This window comes from Saccopteryx bilineata, chromosome 1, assembly GCF_036850765.1.
Source record: "Saccopteryx bilineata isolate mSacBil1 chromosome 1, mSacBil1_pri_phased_curated, whole genome shotgun sequence".
In the NCBI taxonomy this organism is placed as follows: domain Eukaryota; kingdom Metazoa; phylum Chordata; class Mammalia; order Chiroptera; family Emballonuridae; genus Saccopteryx; species Saccopteryx bilineata.
The window spans coordinates 326,173,303-326,200,914 of NC_089490.1; the positions used below are offsets into that span (position 1 = coordinate 326,173,303).

Genomic DNA, 27,612 nt, shown 5'->3' on the forward strand with positions numbered 1-27,612 from the left:
TCTATTGAGGGACACTTTGGTTGTTTCCATGTCTTGGCCACCATGAATAATGCTGCGAAGAACATAGGGGTGCATGTGTCTTTGTGTAGCAATGTTGTTGAGTTTTTCGGGTACATGCTCAGTAGGGGGATTGCTGGGTCATATGGTAGCTCTAGTCTTAATTTTTTGAGGAACTGCCATACTGTCTTCCATAATGACTAGACTAGTTTACATTCCCACCAGCAGTGATTATGGTTTCTTTTTCTCTAGTCTCTCCAACACTTGTCATTATCTGTCTTGTTGATAACAGCTGATCTAATAGGTGTGAGGTGGTATCTCATTGCAGTTTTGATTTGTATTTCCCCAACAGCTAATGAAGATGAGCATCTTTTCATATATCTTTTTATTGTTTGTATGTCTTCATGAGAAAAGTGTTTGTTCAGATCCTCTCCCCATTTTTTAACTGGACTGTTTGCTTGTTAGTTGCTTATTTGTTGTTCAGCTTTGTGGATATTAATCTGTCAGATCTGTTGTTTGTGAATGTCAACTCCCATTTGGTTGGCTGCTTTTCTGTTTTGTTGTCTTTTTCTTTTGCTGTGAGAGCTTTTTAGTTTAATATAGTCCCATTTATTTTCACCTTTACTTCCCTTGCCTTTGGAGTCAAATTCATAAAATGTTCTCTAGAGCCAAGATCTGTAAGTTTATTATCTATGTTTTCTTCTATATAATTTATTGTTTCAGATCTTCTAATTGGGTCTTTGATCCATTCTGAATTAATCTTTGTGCAAGGGAACAAGCTGTAGTCAAGTTTCATTCTTTTGTATATGGCTTTCCAATTTTCCCAGCACCATTTATTGAAGAGGCTTTCTTTTCTCCATTGTATATTTTTGGCTCCTTTGTCAGAGATTATTTGTCCATATATATGTGGTTTTATTTCTGGGCTCTTGATTCTGTTCCATTGGTCTGTCTTTCTGCCAATACCATGGTGTTTTGATTATCATGGCTTTGTGGTATAATTTGAAGTCAGGTAGCATGATATGTCTGGCTTCATTCTTTTTTCTCAGGATTTCTTTGGCTATTTGGAGTTTTTTACAATTCCATACAAACCTAGTGACTTTTTGTTCTATTTCTTAAAAAATGACATTGGGGTTTTAATGGGGATTGCATTAGATTTGTATATTGCTTTAGGTAGTATGACTATTTTAACTATATTGATTCTTCTGATCCATTAACATGAAATATTTTTCCATTTCATTGTGTCTTTTTCAATTTCCTTTAGTAATGCTTTGTAGTTTTCAGTACATAGGTCTTTCACATCCTTTGTTAAGTTTATTCCTAGGTATTTTATTTTTTGCTGTCGCAATAATAAATTGTTTTTTTCAATTCCTTTTCTGAAGTTTTGCTGTTGGTATATAGGAAATCAATAGACTTTTGTACATTAATTTTGTATCCTGTGACTTTACTGTATTTGTTTATTGTTTCTCAGTTTTTTGATGGAATCTTTGGGGTTTTCTATATATAGGATCATGTCATCTGCAAAAAGTGATAACTTTTTCTTTCCTAATATGGATGCCTTTTATTTCTTTCTCTTGTCTGACTGTTCTGGCTAAGACTTCTAGTACTATGTTGAATAAGAGAGGGTATTCTTGTCTTGTTCCTGATTTTAGAAGAAAAGCTTTTAGTTTTTCACCATTTAGTATGATACTGGCTGAGGGTTTGTCATACATGGCCTTTATTATGTTGAGGTGCTTTCCTTCTATGCCCATTTTATTGAGTATTATAAACATAAGTGGATGTTGTATCTTATCAAATGTCATTTCTCATCTATTAATAGGATCATATGACTTTTATCTTTTGTTTTAATGATATAGTAGATTACATTGATTGATTTGTGTATGTTGAACCATCCTTGTGCTCCTGGAATGAATCTCACTTGATCATGATGTACTATTTTTTAATTTATTGTTGTATTCGATTTTCTAGTATTTAATTTAGGATTTTTGCATCTCTATTCATTAGAGATATTGGTCGTAGTTTTCTTTCTTTGTGTTGTCCTTGCCAGGTTTTGGTATGAGGGTTATGTCGACCTCATAAAGTGTGTTAGGGAGTATTGCCTTCTTTTCGATTTTTTGGAAGACTTTGAGAAGTACAGGTACCAAATCTTCTTTGACTGTTTGGCAGAATTCACTAGTGTGGGCATCTGGTCCTGGACTTTTATATTTATGGAGGTTTTATTTCCTCCCTGCTTATAGGTCTATTTAGATTTTTACTTCTTTGTGACTCAGTCTAGGAAGATTGTATAGTTCTATGAACTTATCCATTTCTTCTAAATTGTTAAATTTGGTGGCATATAATCTTTCATAGTATTCTAGTATGATCCTTTGTATATCTATGACGTCTGTGGTAATTTCTCCTCTTTCATTTTGGATTTTGTTTATATAAGTCCTTTCTCTTTTTCCCTTAGTGAATATAGCTAGGGATTTGTCTATTTTATGGAAAACAAACATTTACGACAGAAGTCACACAGCAGGAGCTATAAGCATGAATTAACTTCTGCTATAAATTTATCTCATGTTCTTTGCCTTACCAGGTATTGCTTCTTAGCCAAATTTCATTGAACAGTGAAGTTAGGTCAGGGCAACAATTAAACCAATAAATTTTCAATCCCTTTTGAAAGAGACAGAAAATGAAAGACAAGAAGACTAGAGGTACAGGGAGAAAAGCTAGTAAAATAAGACAACGAAATAAGCAAGAATGACACGAGAATGATTGAGCAAGCGGCTGAGTATGAAACAGAGAGATAACGAGGAAAGGATGAAAGAGCAGACTAGAGAAAGCACAGCTTTCCTTCTTTGGAAATTTGGGGATGCCCTATTCTTTCCCCCTCTCTCCTAGTACTGAAGGGCTTCCCTTAAGACCACCGGGAAAATGGTTTAGTGCCCAACGTGGGTGGGGAAAAGACTGTCATTTATTCATAAAAGGCTGCTGCACAAGCTTTCTGCGGGTTCTCTCAGCCAATGCCTGAAAGCTAACCTTACCTTTGAGCTCTGCCATCTGGTCCCCCTGCTCCTCTCCCAGCACCTCAGCCTTCTTGGGATTTTTGCCATCGACCACGTCCATCTTGATCATGCCGAGGTGAGTCAGGAGAAGCATTGGGTCAATGCCCTGACCACTGCTCTTAATATTCTCCAGTACCTTAAGACACTTGTATGACTTGAGTTCACTTATATTCTCCTCCAAGAAAAGGTTGTAGAGGCTCAAGTCATTGTACCCTTTTGACTTGAATTGCAGAACATCAAAAGTGGGCAGGATTTCATACACGTTGAGAACATCTGTCTTCTGCCGGGATGGGACAAACAGCGAGTAGACAACCACGGGCACCAGCAGAAGGAAAAGTGTGAGGTTAATGATGCTGAGCAGCTGGAAGACACCAACGGCAATAAGTTTGCACTGGAACCGGTCGGGGACAGTGCTGTCATTTCTCAGGATCCCTGACTTGATGCTGCACACAAACTCATCCGAGAGGGAGGAGAGGCTGGAGTAATAGCCCAGATAGACACATGTTAACAGTATAATGCTGAGTGTTACCACCCGGCAGCTGATATACTTGATAATTAAATTACAAGAGTTTCTCTTTGTCTTCAAGTACTGTTCCACAATCGGGTACTTGAAGTGGCTTTCAGATATCTCCCACAAACTAAAAAGAAAAAGAAACAGATAAAAATAATTTAAACCTTACCAAGACCATCAAAGGTGAGAGACATAAACACATTCAATAATACCACATTAAAGATCTCAAACACATTCCTTCCCACACGTCTCTACTTATAAGTCCAAGAAAACAAACTCAGGTTTTAAAAAAGAGAAGAATGAAAAGCAATAATAAAACATGGTTCCCCTTAATATTTTTAAAGAGGGTCTAGTCAGTTAAATGAGTTACATTTGTGAATTCTTAGAACAACAACTGTTACCTAGTAAATGTACATGTTTGTTAAAGAAATTATAGTTCTTATTCTGTGGCTTTTTTTTTAAACAACAATTTTCCGCTCAAGTGTGCAGAATAAGGTAAAGAATTTCCGAGCCTGATGAGCACGCATGTCTTCCTAATGGCAAGGAGCTGGCAGCAGACAGCTCAGTGGGTGTGGGCTCAGGCTGTGGGGCCGGAAGACCTAGCTCAGAGCCATGGCGCCTACTGACTGCTACAGGACAGTGTTTCTATCTGAGAAAGGCGGGCGGGAGTGGGGAGAGGGGAGATAAATAAATGCACTTAGTTGATAATGATGCTCTCAGGGTTAAATGAAATAATGTACTGAGAGAACTCAACACAGTATCTGGAATATAATAAGTATCTTAAAATAAGAGCTGTAACTACCGTTACTAACAAGAACCAGAGGAAGAATCTGAAAAGGGCAAGGCACAGCCTGTTCATTCACCACTTCTCTCACACCTGTTTTCTAAGCTCAGTGGCCTCATAGTCCTCTGTGCTTCCCCATGAAGATGTAAGTCAAAGCAAGCAAGCCACACCTAGTACTGTAACCTGTTACCACTTCTAGAACTCCATTTTAGAACACGAGGCAGTGATGTTTCACTCAACAAGGGGAGGACTCTTGACATGAGGCCAGGGGCTGGGACATACAGGTGGGGATGAGATTTAGAGAGAGTGAGCGAGCCTTTCTGGCTCTCACGAAGTGTCACCAGGTGGTTGATGCTCCCCCATTTGTTGGTAATGGGAAATCAAAACCTGACTTGGTACCCACTGGGAACTAAGTTACCTTTGCCCTACGTTCTCATTAGCCCCAGGACCCGAGCAGGCACCATCTCTGGGGTCGAGGCTGTGCACGCTCTTCGCAGCTTTGATTGCGCGGTTGTAAACTTTATCAAGTTCTTCTATGATGAACTTCAAGTCTGAGAAGATATGTGGAGCGGCTGCGAAACGCCAGAACAAGGAGGGCAGGTACAGGAGGATGGCGACCAGCAGCAGGATGTAGGGGAAGAACTGAAACACAGAGAGCAGATCACGGGATCAAGACCCCGGCCCCACTGAAGCCACCTCACCATGCTAAGTGCTGCTTCGGCCTCATCATCTTGAGACAAATGTGCATGCCTGTGTCACTTGTGAAAATCCATTCACGTTACCATGGCACGTTACCTAACAACTACTTCGGATAGCTCAATTTACTTGTCCGGGTAAGACTGAATACTGGTAATTACCTTTCTCCTTCCTTTCAATAGGCTTTAATTGGGAATAACTGGCCATGATGTGGTAACACATGGTATCTCCTCTCTCTAATCACAGGAAACAAAAAAATAAAACTACTCCCATGTCCTTCTGGGTAATCCTTCAACAAAGTCCCAACCAAGGAAGAGGTAAACAGTACAGTGGCCTCTGCTAGGTTCTTTCTCTTTTCAATTACTGTGGTTTTTAAGCAGGGGTCCCCAAACTACGGCCCGTGGGCCACATGCGGCTCCCTGAGGCCATTTATCCAGCCCTCGCCGCACTTCCGGAAGGGGCACTTCTTTCATTGGTGGTCAGTGAGAGACGCAAAGCATGGCATCGCTCACATACAGTACTACTTCCAATGACATGGGATGCACGCCTCACGGCTCCGGAAGCACGTCACATCACTTGTTACATCTAGCAGTGACAAATATGGAACCGGACATTGACCATCTCATTAGCCAAAAACAGGCCTGTAGTTCCCATTGAAATACTGGTCAGTTTATTGATTTAAATTTACTTGTTCTTTACTTTAAATATTGTATTTGTTCCTGTTTTGTTTTTTTACTTTAAAATAAGATATGTGCAGTGTGCATAGGGATTTGTTCATAGTTTTTTTTATAGTCTGGCCCTCCAATGGTCTAAAGGACAGTGAACTGGCCCCCTGTGTAAAAAGTTTGGGGACCCCTGGTCAAAAGGCTTAGTGCCGTTTTTCTCCCCACTCTGGAATCTGAAAGAATGAAACAAATGAATAACTTTGATCAAAACAAATTAGAAACATTTTTGCATAAGTGACTTAGCAATCCTCCCATCAAACAGCTGAAATAAACAGTTACAAATCACAGAATGAGGAACCAACCTTCTCTACGGGGACAGACCTGAGCACAGCCCAATACCCCCATTTTACAGTTGGGTGACCCTAGAGGCAACAGTGTCAGGAGGAAGAGGGCAGCCGGATGCGGATGTATGTGTGCAGTGAAAGGAGGGCTCAGAAGGTGGAGAGCGTGAAGAGCACCTGGAACCAGACCTGTGGGCCGGTCAGGACAGGCTGAGCCTCTGGAGAAGACGCAGGAAGGCCAGCAACTACAGTCAGCGCAATCTGAATTTAAGCCCAGCTTAGTGGCCTTGGGCCACTAAGTTCCAGGTCACTGGGACTCTGACTCTCAGTTTCAATATGTAGAAAATAGTCACGTGATGCAGATATTATGAAGATAATTTATGAAAAACGCTTAGCACAGTGCTTGGCATGTAGCAGGCACTAAAACATACCAGCTAATACCAACGAAGGGCAGCCTAGCGGGCATATTTTCTTCAGTCCTCACAACGACCCTGGCAAGGCCTTTATTGATGGCCGTGTTTCACAGGGAAAGAGGAAGTCCTCAGCAGGTTCCTGGCTGCAGACCACAGAGCTTTGACAGAGGCAGAGTACGAAGCCATGCCTTTTCCACCATAATCCTCTGCATATAATTTTACGTCTCAGGAAAACTTCTCCCTACTTTGGACGGCTTTCTCCCCACAGTTCCTTGGAGTCATAACAGCAGAGGCCCTGAGTGACACAGAACCTCCACGCCACACATCTCGGGAGCGGGCAGCAGCAAAGAGGGTGCAGAGGGTTCTCGAATACCCCTCATCCAGCTGTCCCCACTGTTAACATCTTCCATCTCCACAGGGCACTGGTCAAGACTGAGAAACCATCACCGGCACACTACTATAAACCCAATCCCAGCTTTTTCTGGGGATTCTCCAGTGTTCCCATGATTGTCTTCCTTCTGTTCCGAGGTCCAGTCTGGGCCTCCCCTTATATTTAGTTGTCACGTCTGCCTAGTCCTCTCGGCTCCGTGACAGCTCCCGAGTCTTCCCTTGCTTTTTATGGAGAATAACATTTTTAAATGGATAAAATACTTCGAACAATTTTACACGTGATTCTTTATTAACACATTTCATAGAATCTACCAGATAGTCTTACAACAGTCAGTTTAAAGTAGTGAAGGAGAAACAGTATTCCAAGTCTTCTGTGATTTCTGTGGGTGACAGAGTCATAAGTACCACTGAGGCCACCATGGATTGTGGGATGCACGCAGACACACACATATTTGAATATTAAATTTTAGTTAGAAGTACATAGAGAATGAAGCTGACATGTGTTCCCTATCCCAGTTACAAACTCCCGATGCCATCGGAAACCCCACACCAGGGGTCCCTGCCGCAGAGGAAAGAGAGAAACCCACCAACGGCTCTGAACTTTGCAGAGCCGTCTCACCACACAGCTGCTTCGCTGGCATGGGGTGGGGTTCCCCCAATTAACCCAATTTGCAAAGGGGCATTGTACACAATGATACACAGTACAGGCTGTGATTAGCTGCGTTTGGGCTGCGTGACTCAGAGCCGGCTGCAGTGAGAAGCAGGGTCCCGCAGGCCCCGCCCACTCTGACGTACCCGTTAGTATAAAAACGGAACCCAGTGATGCACGTGTGTGCTGCACCCATAGCCCAGGGAATCCGACATTTTCTTTCGGAACCACAGAGGAAACCATTTCTAACTTGGGGATGTAAAATATTTTTACAGATCACTTTGTTTTAAAGCTATCTGAACAATAACATTTACCTCGAACTGTTCTTTTGAATTAAAAAGTGACTATTTACAGTCTGTGGCAATTTTTCTAACATGCCCACTCGGTGTAATTAGTACTCATAAGCAGTTCAGCCCAGCTGATTGTAAACAGAAAAATAAATCTTTAAAGGTATTACAAATTTGGTGTTTGATTTCTCCCCCAAATATCCTTGTACCTTGATCGCCCCTCAGAAATGTAGTCAAATGCCCCCCATTTCTTGGTTTTCTCCAGTTAGACCCCAAAATAAAAAGGCAGCTTTTGATGAATCTGTAACAAGGTGGTATTAAAAGTAATTCAACTGGCCCTGGCCGGTTGGCTCAGCGGTGGAGCGACGGCCTGGCGTGCGGGGGACCTGGGTTCGATTCCCGGCCAGGGCACATAGGAGAGGCGCCCATTTGCTTCTCCACCCCCCCCTTCCTCTCTGTCTCTCTCTTCCCCTCCCGCAGCCGAGGCTCCATTTGAGCAAAGATGGCCCGGGCGCTGGGGATGGCTCCTTGGCCTCTGCCCCAGGCGCTAGAGTGGCTCTGGTTGCGACAGAGCAATGCCCCGGAGGGGCAGAGCATTGCCCCCTGGTGGGCAGAGCATCGCCCCTGGTGGGAGTGCCGGATGGATCCCGGTTGGGCACATGCGGGAGTCTGTCTGTCTATCCCCGTTTCCAGCTTCAGAAAAATACAAAAAAATTTAAAAAAAATAAAAAATAAATAAAAAAAGTAATTCAACTAAAATACACATCAGAGGAGTGTTACAATCGTTAAAATCCTTTTATCCGAATAAAGAACATGGAAGAATGCTGCGTTTTGTGACTGCGCCTGCTGGACGGGAACGGCTCCGCCCATAGCGCGCCTCCTCCCAGTCAGCACCTCCCAGCTGGGCTGCCCCGTCCTGCAGGATGTCCACAGCAGCACGGAGCTCTTTCAGGGACAGTGAGGCTTCTGAAAGCAATGTGGAACCAGCACAAGTTTCAGTCTGTCTGCACTGAAAGCGGCTGTAGTTAGAACAATAGGACATCCAGACAGAAGGAACCATGGAGGGAATCCAATATAATCACCCTCCGTGTTCAAGTGCCCTCCACCTTGTCTAAGGCCAAGAACCATCCAATCGGGACTGCGCAGCTCCTCCCTGAAATGTATGAGATCACGGCTTATCAGATTTAATGCAGATGGGTAAATTCATTCAAAAACATTGCCTGGGCACCTGCCAGGTGCTGGGCAGTGGGCTGAAGGCACAGCCCCACAGGTGAAGTGGTCAGGGCCTGCCCCAGGTTAGGTGGCCACAAGATGTGTAGACACTAAGTACTGAGGGGACAGAAATGTGCTTGGGGAAGATCAAAGAGGGCAGAAGAGGTAACAGCTGAGCTATGATTTAAAGTAACACAGGCAAATAACCCCCCCCACACACAAAGCCTGAACAGGTGGTGACATAGTGGATAGAGCGTCGGCCTGGGACACAAAAGACCTAGGTTTGAAACCCCAAGGTTGCCGGCTTGAGCGCAGGCTCACCAGCTTGAGTGCAGGGTCACTGGCTTGAAGCCCAAGGTCACTGGCTTGACCTTAAGGTCAGTGACTTGAGCAAAGTGTCACTGGATCAGCTGGAGCCTCTGGTCAAGGCACATATGAAAAAGTAATCAAGGAACAATGAAGAATTGATGCTTCTCATCTCTCTCCCTATCTGTCCCTCTTTCTGTCTGTCTCTCTCACTAAAAATAAAACAAAACAAAAATAACCCCACAAAAAAACATAAAAGAAAGCATTATTATTTTATATTAAGACCTGGCTCAAATTTCACCTTCTCTTTGGCCCTCTGGCCATCATCTTTCCTCTGCTGGAATCCTTTCTCCTTGTCTGCGTGAATTCTCACCCATCCGGGGCACTGAGTGAAACGAGTGAGCGCACGGTGAGGAGGAGTCGGAGTTGAGGCTGGAAGGGCACCCTCGGCTGAACGGCATCCTCCCAACACTCATGTCAACCTGGAACCTCAGACACTGTTCGGAAAAAAAGTCTTTGCAGATGAGGGCATACTTACAGTATTTCCCCATGTATAAGATTCACATTTTTTGGAAAAATTTAGTGTCTAAAAACTGGGTGTGTCTTATACAGTAGTTGTGGCATTTCAAATGCCATACGTGGAACTGAGGATGAGGCAATCAATATATGAAGACAGTGATTCATCATCAGACACAGATGAGGACAAGCTAACGGATGGGAGTTTTGACAGTGGTGAGGAGTTGCATGAATTTTATGATGAATAAAATTTGAGTTCAATAACTTTACGTAACTTTATTTTTTTCAAATTTTGGGCTCCAAAATTAAGGTGCATCTTATACATGGGAGCGTCTTATACATGGGGAAATATGGCAATTAGGGTGGGCCCTAATCCAGTGACTGGTGTCCCTCTAAGCAGGCCATATGAAGACAGACATACAGAGAAGAAGCTATGTGAAGATGAAGGCAGAGTTGGAGTGATGACGCGTCTAACAACCAGGAACTCCAAGGACTGCTGGCACCACCAGAAACTGGAAGAGAGGTGTGCAACTCTTTCCCCCGGGTTCTCAAGAAGGAACCAACCCTGCCGATACCTTGATTTCTAACTGCTGGCCTCCAGAACTATGACAGAAATTCCTGTGGTTTGAAGCTACCAAGTTTGTGGTAATCTGTGATAGAAGTCTTTGGGAACTCACCAAAGGATGTGCAGGGAATGAATTATGAAGCCCTCAGCCTCCCGCCACACACACAGTGGGAAGCCACTGGAGGACAGCATGATACAAATGGACTTTAGAAAGACTGGTACAGCACTGGAGAAGGGAACACGCTGCAGAGGAGATGAAGCAGGAGTTCCTGCAGAAAGGGACAGAGTGATAAGCACTGAACTACGGCAGCAGCAGTGGGGAAAGGGGACAGGCAGGGGAAACATACATCCAGTGACCCCGTGGAAGTGACGGACAAAAAAGAGGAAGAATTGAGGCTAATGCTGGGCTTCTAGCTTATTCAAGGGTGTTGGTACCATTAGTTAATATAAGCAAGAAGGAACAAGATTCACAGTAGAAAAGAGTGAGATGAAAGGCAGACCCGAGGTGATGAGAAATTTTGAATATGAGATGCCTGTAGTCAAGAACACATGTAGTAGAGAACTGAAAATAAAGGGAGAAAATCTGGCTGGGCTTCTGAGTCAGGAATAGCATGTAGATGGTTGAAGCCAAGGGAATGGCTGAGATCACCCAAGGAGAACGTGCAGAAGGAGGAGACCAGAGGACCAGGACACGAGATCCTACCACTGAAGGGTTGGGCAAAAGAGAATTGAAGAGATGGGAAGGAGCAGTCAGAAAGTAGGAAGCAGAGAAAACATTATACTGAGGAAGTGAAATTGACGCCCAAAAGATGTTTTGTTCTTGGCTCCATGATGTTCAGACAGGAATCCACTTAAAAATAATCCCAGCCTGACCTGTGGTGGTGCAGTGAATAAAGCGTTGACCTGGAACACTGAGGTCACCAGATAGAAACCCCTGGCTTGCCCAGTCAAGGCACATACGAGAAGCAACTATGGACTATGAGTTGATGCTTCCCGCTCCTCCCCCACTCCTCTCTCTTTCTCTCTTCTAAAATTAATAAATAAAATGTTTTTTAAAAATCCCAAATATGGATGGCAAGAGTGAAGGGCTGTCCCAAAAGCCGAGTGCCTCCCATGAGCACTGACAGGACAGAGAAGGTGGTACGCCATCCCATGCTGTACTCAAGGGAAGCCGCCGCAGCTCTGTGCTGGTGACACTGTGGGAGGGACCAAACATAAGGAGAAACCTGGTGAGCAGAGTGTTCTGTGTGTGGAAGAAGGAAAAGACTCCTGCCAATGGGATTAGAACCCAGTTACAAGGAAGCAAGGAAAAACTTTGCCAAAGATCGATATGAGAATGGAACGACATGTCCTGTGACGCAGGGAGTTCCCTTTTGATGGATCAGTGGGCAGGGCTTGAGGATTCTATCTCAGGGGTGGGTAAACTTTTTCCTGCAAAGGGCCAGACAGTAAATGTTTGTGAGTCATATGGCCTCTGTTGCAACTATTCAACTCTCACGTGTGAAACCAGACGCAGGCGATGTGCAAATGAACAAGCATGACTGTGTCCCAATGAAACTATTTGTAGAAACAGTGATGGGCTGCATGTGGCTGCAGCATGCATGCCAAAATTTGCCTCGTCCTGTTCGTGGTTTTTTTTTTGTATTTTTATGAAGTAAGAGGCGGGGAGGTAGAGAGACAGACTCCTGCATACGCCCAACCGGGATCTGCCTGGCATGCCCACTAGGGGGCGATGCTCCGCCCATCTGGGGTGTTGCTCCGTTGCAGCCAGAGTCATTCTAGTGCTTGAGGTGGAGGCCATGAAGCCATCCTCAGCGCCCGGGCCAACTTTGCCCCAATGGAGCCTCAGCTGCGGGAGGGGAAGAGAGAGACAGAGAGGAAGGAGAGGGGGAGGTGTGGAGAAGCAGATGGGCGCCTCTCCTGTGTGCCCTGGCTGGAAACTGAACCTGGGACTTGGACACGCCAGGCTAATGCTCTACCACTGACCTGTTCAACTTTCTTGCTTCTCAGAAGAGTGTTCCCCAAACCGGCAATTTCAATATTGCCTGGAAACTTGTTAGGAATGCAGAACACGGGCCTCATCAGACCGTCTAATCTGAGTCTGTATTTCAACAAGAACTCCAGGTGAGTTCTTGGACACAGAGTTTGGGAAACATGAGTCCAGATGATTCGTATCTATATTGGAATCCAAGTTGAACCAACAGCATTAGAAAGCTCCTGAAAGTGGATAAAAACCATATATCTACCCTTAATCCCACAAGTTCCAATCAGTGGTTTGGATTGACCTCAGGATCCTATATTTTCACAAGAAAATAGTAAGGTTTGAAGCCTAACCAGGTGGTGGCACAGTGGATGCAGACGTCCCCAAACTGCGGCCCCCTGAGGCCATTTATCTGGCCCCTGCCACACTTCCAGAAGGGGCATCTCTTTCATTGGTGGTCAGTGAGAGGAGCACTGTATGTGGTGGCCCTCCAACGGTCTGAGGGTCACTGAACTGGCCCCCTGTGTAAAAAGTTTGGGGACCCCTGGTAGAGTGTCAGACTGGGATGCAGAGAACCGAGGTTTGAAACCGTGAGGTCACTGGCTTGAGTGTGTAATCACAGACATGACCCAATGGTCACCAGCTTGCGCCCAAAGGTCGCTGGTTTGAAGCCCAAAGTCGCTTGTTTGAGCAAGGGGTCATTTGCTTTGCTGTAGCCCCCCCCCATCAAAGCACATATGAGAAAGCAATCAACGAATAACTAAGGAGCCGCAACAAAGAATTGATGCTTCTCATCTCTCTCCCTTCTTGTTTGTCCCTATCTGTCCCTCTATCTCACTGTCTCTGTCACTGAATAAATAAAAAATAAATAGTAAGGTTTGAAAACCTCTGGTCTGGCAGCCTCAGAGGACCCTTTGCGTTTTTGTAAAGTCACTAAGACAAATAAAATCTGATATTTATTTTCTTGTTCTTATGGTTTTTTGCTATTTTTCAGTAAAAAAAAACAAAAAAACAAAAAAATCCTGCTTTTCTGTTTCAGAAAGAAATCTTGCCTAATAATTGCCTACATTATGACCTTGACAAAGAACAGAACACCCCAAAAGGCCAGTTATCATAAAGTCCTAAGGCGCCACCTGCTGGTGTCTTTTTTTTTTTTTTTTTTTGCATTTTTCTGAAGCTGGAAACGGAGAGACAGTCAGACAGACTCCCGCATGCGCCCGACCGGGATCCACCCGGCACGCCACCAGGGGCGACGCTCTGCCCACCAGGGGACGATGCTCTGCCCATCCTGGGCGTCGCCATGTTGCGACCCTCCTGGGTGTCGCCATGTTGCGACCAGAGCCACTCTAGCGCCTGGGGCAGAGGCCACAGAGCCATCCCCAGCGCCCGGGCCATCTTTGCTCCAATGGAGCCTTGGCTGCGGGAGGGGAAGAGAGAGACAGAGAGGAAGGCGCGGCGGAGGGGTGGAGAAGCAAATGGGCTCTTCTCCCATGTGCCCTGGCCGGGAATCGAACCCGGGTCCTCCGCATGCTAGGCCGACGCTCTACCGCTGAGCCAACCGGCCAAGGCCTGCTGGTGTCTTTGAATGCACCCACATTTGCACAACGACTTCCCTTAGGGGACTGGAGGCCACCAGAAATAAATGGAATGGGAGAGAAAGGGAGGAGGTGGAGGAAAGGAGAAATGAAAGAAGTTGGCGGGGAGAAATTACAGCATTAATTATACCACTGCCATAAACTCTATGCTGATGACAAATATTTAAGTACCACATGGAATAAGTTCTCTGGAGGAAATGTGGGTCTCCTGGTTTTAACTGGCGTCAGAACTGAATTGAGAAGTGTCCAGGTAAACCCTGTGCCTCTCACTCAGTGTCAGAGGCTCCTAGGAATGAAGTCTGGTTCTGAACAGGACACACAGTTCCCTATTCCTCTCCTCCCCTCCCCGGATGTGTCTGCACTCCCACCGAAGGTCTTGCACTGTCCCAGCTGTACACAGATGAACAAGACCCGGGAACAGTATCTGTCTGTATGGAACTAAGCCTTAGGAATAAGCAATAAACTAAGAAGAATTAAGGCAAGTAATTACCATGTCCCCGCTGATCCCAGAAAAAGGACAGACAGATACTCTAGGAATATACAACCAACAACACAGCCCAGAATGGGGTAAGCTGGTGTTGTGCTTAGCTGGCACCCCATTTTTAGAAGCTGTATGTCTCCGGCAGGGTGTGTGGTCTGCTGTCCACAGAGTGGCCCCACGATCTTACTACTGGGGGCTTCACATTGACCCACCTAGCTCTGGAAGCAATCTGAATTGGCAGTGACCCTCAGTCTAGAAGTTCAGTGGAAGTTCTAGGTGGAAATGACATTTAAATTGACACCAGAATAACACATTAGGAATTAGCCAGATTTGGGGGAGGGGAAGGGTTGCCAGGGGAACAGAGAAGCATCTTAGAAGCAGAGTGTGTTTGAAACAGCCAAGAAACAAGAGACTTGAGGGAGCTCAGGGTCCCTGGCACACAGGGGTGGTGAAGACAGGTCTAGAAGGGAGCTGGGTGGTTCACAGGGGCCAGGGGGAGAGTAAACCTAGTTAGACAAAATGGTTTGCTTTTCAAATAGAGACATTTCATTGGGCTTTGATGGGTCTTTCTGTTTCATTTTGTTTTGTTTTGTTTTGAACAGAAATGACAGCCAAACAGGCAAGAAAAGACACCTGCGATCACATGGAAATGGAGAGCAGGAACAAATGAGGTGGGAGATGAAGATGGCTCCCTGGGGGTGGACGCAGGGAGGAAGGGTCAAAGAGCTATGGTATTTTTTTCTTTTTTTACAAAAACATTATTTTATTGGGTATAAGATGACCCTTAAGCAAAATCTGGAAATGGGCTTTTTTTTTTTGGTATCTTCTGTGCCTTTCATTGCACGCACCTCTTCTATGCTGGTGCTTGTCTTTCTTCTTCTTCTTTTTTTTTTTTTTTGTATTTTTCTGAAGTTGGAAATGGGGAGGCAGTCAGACAGACTCACATGCGCCCGACCGGGATCCACCCGGCACGCCCACCAGGGGGCGATGCTCTGCCCATCTGGGGTGTTGCTCTGTTGCAACCAGAGCCATTCTAGCGCCTGAGGCAGAGGCCACAGAGCCATCCTCAGCACCCGGGCCAACTTTGCTTCCATGGAGCCTTGGCTACGGGAGGGGAAGAAAGAGAGAGAAAGGAGAGGAGAAAGGGTGGAGAAGCAGATGGGTGCCTCTCCTGTGTGCCCTGGCCGGGAATTGAACCCAGGTCTTCCAAACGCCAGGCCGATGCTCTACCTCTGAGCCAACCAGCCAGGGCTATGCTGGTGCTTTTCTGCCCAATTCCTCAGCTCTCCTTCCCTGACAGGGTCCTAAGCCCTACACAGGTCTGTGCCATTCCCTGGCAGTCCTGCACTTTCAAAGTATCTTCTTCTCTTTGCTCATTTTGATTTGCAATTTTCAAAACTGAAGTTGGGGGTGTTTTATATTAAAAGGATGCTCTGACTGGTGTTTGAAGGTCAGCCATTGTTTGAAGGTCCTCAGACGTATGTATATTACCATTTCAGTAATGCCTCTGCTGCTGGCAGGCTGTGCTCCTTCCTAGAGGCTCTCCGAAGGGATTCCTTTTCTTTCTTGTTTGGGGTCTTGGTAGACTTCGAGTCTTTGTGGCCATCAGCTCAGGACTGTTCCCACCTTCTAGAGCCTACCTGCTTCCTACACTTGCATTTCTTCCAAGACCAAGGCTATCACATTAGATTTGGGGAAAACCAATGTTCATACTAAGGAAGGCACTATGCTAAGTGCTGGAAGTTCCGAGGCATAGAGCAGAGTTCCTATAATCTAGAAGTTTCCAGATCTATAGTTCTGGAGGCCAGAGTCTGAAAAGAGTGTCATTGGGCAGGAATGCACTCCCTCTGGGGACTCAGAGAATCCGTTCTGTGCCCCTTCCAGCTTCTGGCCGCTGCTGGAACTTCACGGCTGGTGGGTGCATCATTCCTCTCTGTCTCTACCTTCACGTCACCTTCTCTCCTGCACGCAGTCGGGTTTAAGAGCTATTTATGAAAGCAGAACTGATAGGACTCGGCAACTGACAGGATGTGTGTGTGTAGGGGGGGGTAGGGCAGAAAGAGTCAAAATGGCTCTCACATTTGGGGCTGATGTCACAGGGTGGATGGTGGTATCATTAACTGAACCGCAGGTCCCAGTGGGGACAGGAAGGGAAAGTGAGCTCAGCTTTGAACGAGTTGTGTTGGAGGCACAGGCCAGGCCTTCAAGTGGTCAGGTTCAGGACACAGCTGGGGCGTGGCTCAGGAGCTCAGGAGAGAAGGCTGGGCTGCAGAGGACCTGGATGCCGACAGCATGTGGGAGGAAGTGGACCCAGGCACAGGGTGTCGCATGAGAAAAGAAGGCAGCCTAGGACAGAGTCTCGGGGGAACTCCAACTTCTCAGGGCTGGACAAAAGAGAAAGAGCCTGCCAGGGAGACTGCCCCAGACTGGGCGAGCAGCTGTGGGAGGGCGCGGTCCACAGAGCTGGTGTCAGGGAGAAGCCACGCAGGCGGAGTGAGAATTAATTTAGCAACAAGGAGGTTGTTGGTGACCTGGGCAAGAACAGTGTGGTGGAAACAAACATGTTAAACTGTCGACAGGGAGAGAGCATGCAGGGAAGAGAAGGGCAGAAGACACAGAGGAGAAAAAGGACGGCCGAGGAGCTCCTTCCACCAGGGACTTGGGGTCTAGAACACAGGTGGGACACCAAGAGGCCCAGCCTTCGGTCAGGAGAAGGGGCCTCTTCCATTTACCCAAAGGGAAGGAAAAGGCTGGTGCTGCCATGGGGACGGGGTCGGTCTGATGGCCGGAAGCTGAGCATGCTTCCACGTTCTCTGAAAGTGGGGGGGAGCCTCAGAGGGCAGGAGGCGGCAGGAGGGAGAGGGACACCCTCATTTAGTGCCAGGCAACGACGAACTCAGAGCAGGGTGGCCATAAGAATGGGCGACAAGTGGCGATGAGGTGAAAGTTCTTGGAGATAAGACAGAGGGTGGTGAGTCAGGTGTGTCCTCTGGGAAGACACACGAGTTACCTTGGGATTGAGAAGTCTCACCAAAGTCCTCAATGACAATGATGTAGCTGGGTGTCTAGTACATCAGCAGCTTGGATTTTACATGAAAGTGCAGTAAGGGTAAGGAACAGAGACACGGCGAGGACACATATCTTCATGCCCACCCTCTACTGGGGATCTCCTGGGTCAACAGTGGGCTCTGCTGCGGGACAGCCGTTCTGCTGAAAAGACCCCCTTGTGTCAAGCTCCAGTTCACCAGCTGGTAACTTTCACCCACAAGTTAGAGTGCAAACTTCTGAAGTCACACCAATTAAAACCTGCACCTTGTCACATGTGAAAAACATCTGCAACCTGAAGGCGGCCACTTGCTCTCCCGCTTCCTGGCCGTGGGACCTCAGACAAGGCGCCAGCTGCTGTGGTCCTCGGCGTCCGCTCGGGGAAACGAGAGCCTGGATGAGGTGATCCCAGTCATCTGAGCAGGCACGAGCCCACTGAACACGGAGAAGCCAAAAGAAGATCAAGAGGACAAGTCTTCTAAGCTTGAAAAGAACCCGCAATCCCACATCTGGGCATCCACTCAAAAGAACTGAAAGTAGAGACCAAACAGATCACTATACAGCTATGTGCAAGGCAGTATTATTCACAACAGCCAAGAGGTGGGAACCACCCAAGTGTCCATCAGTGGATGAGTGGATAAACGGAATGTGGCACACACAGATAATGGCATAATTCAGCCTTAAGAAGGAAAGGAATCCTGACATATGCTGTAACATGGACGAAACCTGAAAACAACATGCTAAATGACACAGCCAGATACCAAAGGACAATGGTATTTGCTTTCACTTAGATGAGGTCCCTAGAACAGGCAAACTCAAAGAGACAGAAAGCAGACTGGTGGTTGCAGGGGCTGGGGGAGGGGTGAGGAGGAAGTTAGCATTTAGTGGGTACAGAGCTGCAGATTAGGGAGACGAGAAAGGTCCGATGGATGGTGGTGATGGTCACACAACAATGGGAATGTACTTAATGTCACTGAACTGCACACCAAAAATGGTTAAAAGGGTACATTTTATGTTGTGTGTATTCTGTCACAATTCAAAAAACAAAAAAGAGGTCAACGTGAAGACAAAGCAGGCGGCCTGGCTGAGAAAGCCACAGGAACGTCCGTCCTCCAATGAGGTGGGAGCCCTGCTTCCTCTCTCACCTCCTGCTCCCCGGTTTCCTGCAGCTGCTGCACGCTGGTCCCACAGGCTGGACGGCTTACAACAACAGAGATCTGTCTCAGCTTTCTGAAGGCGAGGAGTCCAAAGTCAAGGTGTTGGCAAGACTGCGCTCCCTCCAAAACCTCTGGGGGAGGACCCTTCCCGTCTCTTCCAGGTTCTGGTAACCCCACACATTCCTGGCTCACGGCAGTGCAACTCCAGTCCAGGCCAGTTACCACACGGCCATCTCCTCCCCGTGTTGTCACAGTTTCGTCCCTCTGTGTGTGTCTGTGTTCAAATTTCCTTCTTATAAGGACTCCAGTCAAATTGGATCGGGGCCCACGCTACTCCAGTATGACCTCATCTTAACTAATTACACCTATTTCCAAATAAAGTCACATCCTAGGGTACAGGGGGTTGGGGCATCCATGTCTCTTTTAGGGAACACAGCTGGACCCAGGACACCAGCCGCATGAAGAGGTCACCTGAGTCTCAGTCCCTCAGGGTGGGTTGACACAGGCTGTTACGCTGACAGGGGCTTCTTTATAGGATACTCGGTCTTTCATTTACACAGCTCACCCTTCTCATTTTCCCCATGACCCCGGCTCTGTCTCGTCAGTACTGAGCGCTCCTCAGACCCCACCCCTGTCCACACCTGCTCTCTAGAAAGCCCCATCCGGTCCTGTAGCTTGAACTCCGTCTCTCTTCTGACAGCCGCTACTCAGGGTGGGGCAAAAGTAGGTCGACAGCTGTGAGTGCACGAAACACATTTTCTTGTAGTATTCATTGTATTTCTTGTAATTATTTATTGTATCCCTTTCCACACGAACAGCTGTCAACTTACTTTTGCCCTGCCCTGTATTTATGCCTCCAGCCCACCCTCAGATTTCCGGAACCACAGTCCACTGCCTACCTGACACCCCCTACACAATCAAGTACCTTGACTTCATGTGTTCAAGCAGAACTATCGGTTCTCCTCCCCCAAACCTCTCTTCCCCAGACTTCTTCAGGTTAGCAAAGGGCCTCACTTTCACCCAGCACCTAAAGCCTTGGTCATGCTGTGTCCTTGACCCCGATGCTTCCCTCTGACTCCCACGTCCAAGTCCAATCAGTACGTCTTGCTGGCTCCCTTCCGTGACTCCACAGATCTGTCTCCTCTCCACCAGCCCCGCTGCTAACAATCACCAGAGCCCAAGGACGGCACTGCTGCCCGTGAGCCAGCCCCAGCCCCGGCCAGTCACGCACACATCCTCTACCTCAGCGGAGCTGAGTAGCTGCAACAGTGACCATGACTGGCAATGATGAAAAAATGTGCCCTCTGGCCCTGCATAGAAAAGTTTGCTGACCGCAGTCTAAGCATCTGATACCACCTTTGAGTATCCTTTAGAGATAAAACACCAAGGGCTGCTCTTTGATCATTTGTTCTTTGCCTTCTCAGAAATAAGAACTTCCCTTCCTTTCCATTTCCTGATTGACACCCTTCCTCTGTGCCGCCCAAGTGGCTCTCCCTACCTCTCTATTCCCTCTGCACAGCATCAACTCCTGGAAACACCACATTCACCTACTCAAGGACCTGCAATGGCTCCCACTGTCCCCACCATTTAGCCTGTACACCTATTTAGTTTTCAAAGATCTTCTACAACCTGGCCTGTCCCTTCCCAGATGGTCAAGGCCCTACTGCTCCCCAGCAAAGAAAGCAATGTCTTCCCTTCTCCCAGAAGCTGCCGTGCACTCCCCCCAGGTGGCGCCTGTCAGCCTCTCCTCCACCTTCTTTCTTCCATCCGCATCTGAACATGTTCAAAACTCCCTTGTACTGAAAGATCTTCCTAGACCCCAGACCTTCCCTCTAGTTACCATCTAGCTCGTTGCTCTCCTTTCTAGGACAGAGAATTGCTAAAAAATAAATCTGAAGAAACTGTCTATTACCATCATCTTTATTCCTGGCCTCCATGCACCCACTGCCAGCTGGTACCCACTTCTCCGCTCACCGCTCCCAGCAGGGAGACTGATGGGTTCACCAAATCCACCAAGGTCGGTGTCCCCTTTATTGCTGTCTTCTCCGCGGCAGCATTTAACAGAGTACTGCTCTGTCTGAAAACACTCCCCCCTTGGTTTCTATGACAACTACGCTCTTCCTTTTTCATCTAGGTTTCTGTTTATTCCTTCTCAGGATCTCCTTTACATGTTCGTTTCCTCCACTAAACTGTGAGTTCCCAGAGGACGGGACCATGTCATGCGTGTTCCCTGATAACGGCCCACAATCTGTGTTAGCAAAAATCAGTTCTCTGCCACTTACTGTTGTCGGTTTGAGAAGTTCCATTTTTCCGTGAAATCCTCTGTATCATCTTAATTCTTTGAACCACCTAATGTTAATGATTATTTTAAATGCATGTCTGATCAATCTAGTGTCTGGGTCTCCTGAGGGTCCGTTTCCAGTTCTGGTTTTTCCCTTGGCTTTCTTGTACCCTGCTTGTTTTTAATGGCGTGCTGAATGTTGCATGTGGAAAGCTGGAACCTGAGGCTTAGATGAAGTGAGCCTCCTCCGGAGACTGGGTTATGTTTGCTTCTGGCTGGCGGGCCAGCTGGAGACGCTGATAATCCCATATACCCCTCATGCAATTGGCACTGAAATGATCCAAACCAGGGCTCTAGTCCGTCTAAGGGCTGGTTTAATTTTGGATTCCCCTTACTCCTCAGCAATGACCTTTCAAGCCTGGGGTGTTAACCAGGGGCCTTCTAGCGTGGCAGGTCCCGACTTCAATTTCCTTCTCCAGCTCTATGAATCTGGCAAGAGCTCTGCTCAGACCCTGAGCCAAGCTTCCACACAAACAAGCTAGAATACCACCGCCAGAGTGAGAGCTCCTTAATCTCTCACTAACACACGAAACCAAAGGTTTGCCTACCCACACAGTTCACCTAGATACCCCTCCCGCCCTGTAGAGCAGCGGGAGCCAGAGACCTGATTCTGGCCGCACAGCCAGCGACCAGTCCTGCGACTCCTGACCTTTCAAGGCACCCTTATCCTTTCACACAGAATGCAGCTGGGTCCAGATCTTCGAATTTCTCCCTGCTCTAAAAGTTTGCAATCTGTACCCTTTCTACCCTAAGGACAAACCCTGGCTGTCCATGCTTCTTCTGTGGATCCATCGATGCCCAGCCCAGCGGCGACTGGTGACAACTTTCCATTCTCACAAAAGCATGATAACAAATGGGCTTAAACTACAACAGTGTGGATTCAGACTTACAAACAAAGCTGTTCAGTTTCTGGAACCATGCCCTATCATACCAAAGATCCTTATTACTTGTCACGCAAAGCTGATGAGCACCCAACTCACGCTAAGGCTGAAAGTCAAAGAGAAAAGCCCATTCACAAAGAAGAGAGTCACTGGAGGCATCTCTATGCCTGCTGGCACGCAATAGTAAACATGAGGGGACAGGCCCGAGTCAGAGCCCATGACCTAAATTGTTCTTCTTAAAAAAGAAGGGTGCTGACTGCATTCAGCAGCAGGCCAAGGCAGGAGAGAGTCAAACAAAGCCCAGCCTTTGGCTTTTCAGAAGCTACAGTACTATGCTTTCCTCAGTGCAGAAGGCAAGAAGTACACAAATGTTCTGTTTTCATGATGGACAAAAAAACAAGTGCTTAAAAATAATGACAGGCTGAAACAAAGTCCTACTTTCACAGATGCAGACAAGACCTCATGGAGCCTCCTCGTCGTGCAGAGACTGTTGTCCTGCCCAGAGAGGCCAGCTCGGGCCCACATCCCGCACTGCCGGCCTCTGTGCGCCCCACCTCCACCGCCCCCCCAACCACGAGCTCCGGGCCCGCCCCTCTTCTCTGCAGGACACAGGGGTCTCCCGTGCAGCGGCTCCCCTTCCTTGTGGTGCCTGCACCCATCAGAAAGCAAAGGAATCGACTCCAAAAGCTGGGCTGCAGCCCCCCCCCCCCAGGAGAAGTCATCACTGGGCTTCTTGGTGTCTCAGCAACACACTGGCTAGAAGCAAATGAACTCTATGTTGGTCCTTTCTTTTTCCAAGAAACCATGTGTGTGTGTGTGGGGGGGGGGAGTTGGCCAAAGTGCTGTGTGGGGCCTCGGCCTTCCACTGTCTCACATGCCCATCGGGCATTCCAAATGCACTGAGAACCACTGCTGGCCAGACACTCCATTGGGCATTAAGGAGAGAACAGTGATGAGGACACAGAAGGTGCCTGCCATTACGGGGCTAAATCCCCAAAGCACCACAGTTTCCCCATCTGCTAGCTGAAGGTGCTGGACCACGCAGCTCAGATTCCTTTCGGTTTCAGCAGTCCATTACGCTATCCATGGCACTACAGAGGCAGCTCCCTTTGACTTTAAAGTGCTCCAGTTGTGTAATCGGACTGACACCTGTGTAGTCGTACACACCGGTGTGGTATGGATTGGTACCGCCCCTCTAGCCCTCTGTTCCCCCATCTATAAAGCAAACAGGTGAAATCTGAAAACGTCCCAATTACCTTATGCAGCCACAGTGGAAGGTTTCCAGAGTCGCCCTGCAAGGAGTCTTGCTGCTGAACAGCAGCCCAGCAGTACGAGTCCACGAAGGCGGCCTGGCGCCAGGAGAAGGAACTGGGGGAGAAGCAGCTTATCTGTGTGCCTGAGAAACAGAAACAGGTCGTCCCAAATGAATGAAAGCACAGTGTCTGGACCCCCACCCCGGCCTCAGGTTATCAGGTACTAGTCGAGTCAGGGAGTGCCATCCTCACACAGGAGTAAGGACAGGAGTGAAACAAAACGCCCAAGTTTGTAGTGAAGCTCAGGATTTGAGAGGTTTGGTCAACACTGGTCATGACAGCAGCTTGAGCAAAGCTGAGGGAAAATGCTGAAAAGAAGTGAAACCATTATAAAAGAAAAAAATGAGCAGGAAATAACCAGAGCCAAAGCTGCACAAAGGAAACATGCCCAGCACGGGCTCACTTTGTGTGAGGGCTGAGAGGGGGGCGGGGGCGGGGCAGTGAGGAGAGTGGGGGCGGGGCAGTGAGGAGAGTGGGGGCGGGGCAGTGGGGGGGCAGACCATTAGACTAGGAAGAAAGGCCTTTTAGAACAAAGAACCTTTTGGCCGAGGAAGAGAAGGCTGATGGAACATCTGGTAATACTCTGCTGGATGACAAACCAGCAGCTTTCCATCTCCTCTAAGGCAAAAGGCACAGGCGGGAAACTGCAGCCCAAGCCTCCAGACAGGGAGGGGGCACTGGATGGGGAATCAGAGAGCTGGGTCCTGCTTGAGGCTTGACCACAAACTGCTCTACTGGGAGCTCAGAACTCGGGTTCATCCTCTGCAAACCGGGGACTACATCACTGCACATGCTACAGCTACCTACACCTGGAAGACTCTTCACGCTCCCGAGAGCCTGTGTGCCCCTGACACACGCAGGTCATGTAGGAAAGTGGCTGATGAGACTTTTCGGGTGGAGGGCTGAGGCCGTGTCCCCCCTCCCTGACATCAGGAAGAACACCCAGCATGGGCCTTCTCCTGGCAGCCCCAGCCCAGCCCTACATCCCTGTCCCATGAAGCATGTATAGCCTGAGTGTGTCACAGAGACAGGGACTAGCTGCAGAGGCCAAAGGCATGCCCACTCTCTTCCACATACTGTGCAGCACAAGAGAGTGCTATATACTTGGGCTCTGATGTTAGTTGTACTGAAACCCAACTCTGCCACTCAAAGGTGACCTGAGGTCACCAAACCTTCCAAAGCCAAGGATCTCCAAAAGGGCAATGACATTAATGTCTACATTCTTAATAATGCCTGGTTCCCAGTAGTGGCTAATAACATTACATGCTATATGAAGTAACTAGTGTATTCTCTTCCAGCTTTAAAGACTGGGGGCATGCCCACTGTTCTCTCTTCCCTTCCTATAGAGAGGAGAAAAGGATGGTAGGAAGACATAGCTGTATTTCCCTAGTCCCCAGGACATAAAAAGCCTAAACGGTCCCCTTCTCCTGGGGAGGAGTGGCCTTTGTACTTGTGACAGGAGAGGGCAGTGATGGGGATGTTGTCCAGAAAGTAGATTTTTGCGGTGGTGGTGGAGACAGTGGGCAAGGCCCTGACCACCCCCTCTCAGTGCCTTTCTGACCACAGACATCAAGAAAGGATTTCTCAGGCAGAGCCCTTGGAGGGGATCCCTGTGAAGAATCATGTGCCATCGGAGCATGTCCTATAACAGAGTAAGTTCTTGCCCGCTAGGAATGGCTTAAATATGATTTGGGGGTAGGTAAGGTATTCCAAGGTCTTATCCAACTTTCTCATCCCATTAAACTTGAGTTTCCACATTTCATAAAAATGGAGCAGTCAGGACAGCATAGGACCATGAGGTTAATGTCACACTGCTTTTCCATCAGCAGGGCTTTGTCAAATGCCTCCTATGTGGTCCCAACCACCAAGACTTACTGAGAATGACGGCAGAGACACAGGAGGAACAGGCAGGCTCAGGTTATAAATGGATGGTGTAAGGCCAGGAGCCGCCACTGTGGCCATTCACATGCAGGTTCCCATTGGATTTGGGCAGACGGTGAAGAAATGGCGGAGTCGGAGGATGGTGGGCCATTAGGTTTATTGGTGTTTCACCAGGACAGGCAAGCCACAAGAGAAGACAAGGGAAAATCAGAAAACCTGCTTTTCCCATGAAGGGCGAGGGATCAGGGAGGCCCCTGCAATGGTGATAGCAGGAACCGAGAGAGCAAGCTCCTGGTCTGCCCCACCCTACAGTGCAGAAACCAAAACTCCTAATCCCATATACAAATAAGTCTCCGACTCAAAGTCACTTATCCGAGGCATAACTGCACTCCTCATGAGAGTGCACCACCACCATGCAGGTGTGGGGAAAAGCTTAGTCTTAAAACTAAGACTTAGGCTATACAGCCTGTCCCCTACACCCAATACAAACTATAAGTGAGCCAACATATATATCATATTTAAAAACTTATTTGACTAAAAAAGAAAAAACAAACAAAAAAACTTATTTGACTAACAGATGGTTTCTGGCAAGTTGCTTGCTTGGCAACATCTGTCCAAATACTTTTTCATGAAATTGAGCAACGCTGTTAGGCCCATATGAACCTGTCTGGCCTATATGTTCCTTAGGCTATAGTCCTCTTAGTGTATCTAGTAACCATCAAGCAGTAACATTCTTTCTATAGGAAAATGTGCTTCAAGTTCTGTCTTGAGACCTCAGGCACCTCCCCGTAGGCAGTGGTAGAAACTGTTGGAGCATAAATAATTAAACGTTTTATAACAAAGCTTTTGCAAAAGGGCAAAAAAGGAAGTGTAAATGAATCTAGAAAGACAGTGATGAAGGATGTGCTGAGCTCACAAGTAAATGTTCTCCATCTGGAATTTTAAGTCAGGAGAACCAATATTCATGGGACACCAAGCAGCTCTGAAATCATTACCTCATTTAACCTCACAACCAAGCTGAGTAAAGGAGAAGGAGAGGGAGAGAGAGGATAAAGGGGGTGTGTGGATAAAGAGGCAGAGATAAAGAGATCCATGTTATCTTCCTTTTCTTCTGGAGGAAACCAAAACTCAAGTAGTTCAGTAACGTTCACCCAAGCTAGAAAATGGTTAACACCAGAATCTGCATCTGTATCCAACTCGCATTCTGTTAAAACACTCCCCTTGAGCCAGCAAGCCCATGCTGGAGGTCCCGGAGCCAGGGCTCAGCTGGAGTTGGAGTGGCTTGAACGAGTAGTCCCAGTGATCAGAATAGGAGACCTTCCTGGAAAGGGTCAAGAACAAATCTGAGGAAGCAGATCTAGCCCCAGGTATTGGGTATTCCCAGACCAGGAATTGAAAACAAAGGAAGTCGGGGGCCAGGCAGGGGCAGAAGCCAAACTGGGAGTGAGGAACAGGAGTAAAGGAAGGGGCAAAGCCGAGGGGTTTGCGGGAGCAGCGTGTGCTGGTCGCTGCAGCACTACCCCTTCACCAGGGAGTGAGGCTCAGCCTGGTTTCAAGGCACCTATGTCAGGATGTTCAGCTGTTGCCATGGGACTAGGATGCTTGGTTCCTGGACCATCCTGACCCATCTCCAAACGTACTCCCACATTCTTTATCTCAATCTTCAAAATAATGTTGAAAGGTGAAGAGGTGTTTGATATATTTTCCTAGTAATATTCCCATAGGGAAAGCTTCCAATTCCTCCCTAGATTATTCATCCTAAAGCTCAGTTCTGACCTTCACACTCCCTTGGCTCAACGTTTTCCATGGCTCCTCCATTGCACAGCGGGTAAGTCCAAACTAATGCTCCAATCCAACCCACTATTGCTGTGTCACAGAGACCCGATTCATTCCTAAGTTTCATCCCTCTGCCCAGCGGCCCCCTCTCAGTACTTGTTTGTTAGGTCAGCGCTCCTCCATGTCCACCTCCATGGCGCATCTTTCCAAACCACCTCGGGTGGTCACCTTCTCCATGAGGCTCCTTCCCCAGTGAGCTCCCAGAGCCGTTTAATGCCATCAGAGACAAGCAGACAGTCACCTTCAACGATGCTGAATAAACATGCAGGTGTATCTTATCTCCTCTAATAAGACCTCCACTCTTGGGCAGGAAGGACAAAGAGTCGGTCTCTCTCTCTCTCTCAACTTTACATACCACCCTGTGTCGAAGGAAAAGCACCTGTCTGGTGCTTTAAACATTTCAAAGTACTATCATAAATACTGTCTGAACAAGTATCCCTGTAAGAAATCAGTCCCATTTGATAGCTGAGAAAACAGCCCCCTGACCCATCTTCTGGCCAGAGTCCTATGCTCTGCCTTCTCCACTCGGCTGTGTGCTGGCTGAAGGAGCACCCTGATTTCCAGCGAGGAGCCTTAGAGAGATAGGCACTGGCCTTCTCCACTGTACAGAAAGCAAGAAACAAGTTTCAGTTTACACCGGGAACAGCAAAGAACACTACTTTCCGCTGGCTGAGGGGGTGCAGAGGAAGCTGTGCGCTTTACCTTTATGTATCCAATCAGATATAATC

The 27,612-nt window shown here is 47.5% G+C and overlaps 1 protein-coding gene across 1 annotated transcript in view; it reads right to left on the minus strand.

The window, feature by feature from the left end:
• Positions 1-27,612, minus strand: part of PANX1 (pannexin 1) — a 60,217-nt gene that overhangs the window by 4,207 nt on the left and 28,398 nt on the right. The window contains exons 2-4 of the mRNA XM_066248376.1: positions 23,111-23,250; positions 4,752-4,975; positions 3,018-3,676 (exon numbers count right to left, since the gene is read on the minus strand). Coding sequence (XP_066104473.1) covers positions 3,018-3,676; positions 4,752-4,975; positions 23,111-23,250 — 1,023 coding nt within the window. The remainder of the gene's footprint in view (positions 1-3,017; positions 3,677-4,751; positions 4,976-23,110; positions 23,251-27,612) is intronic.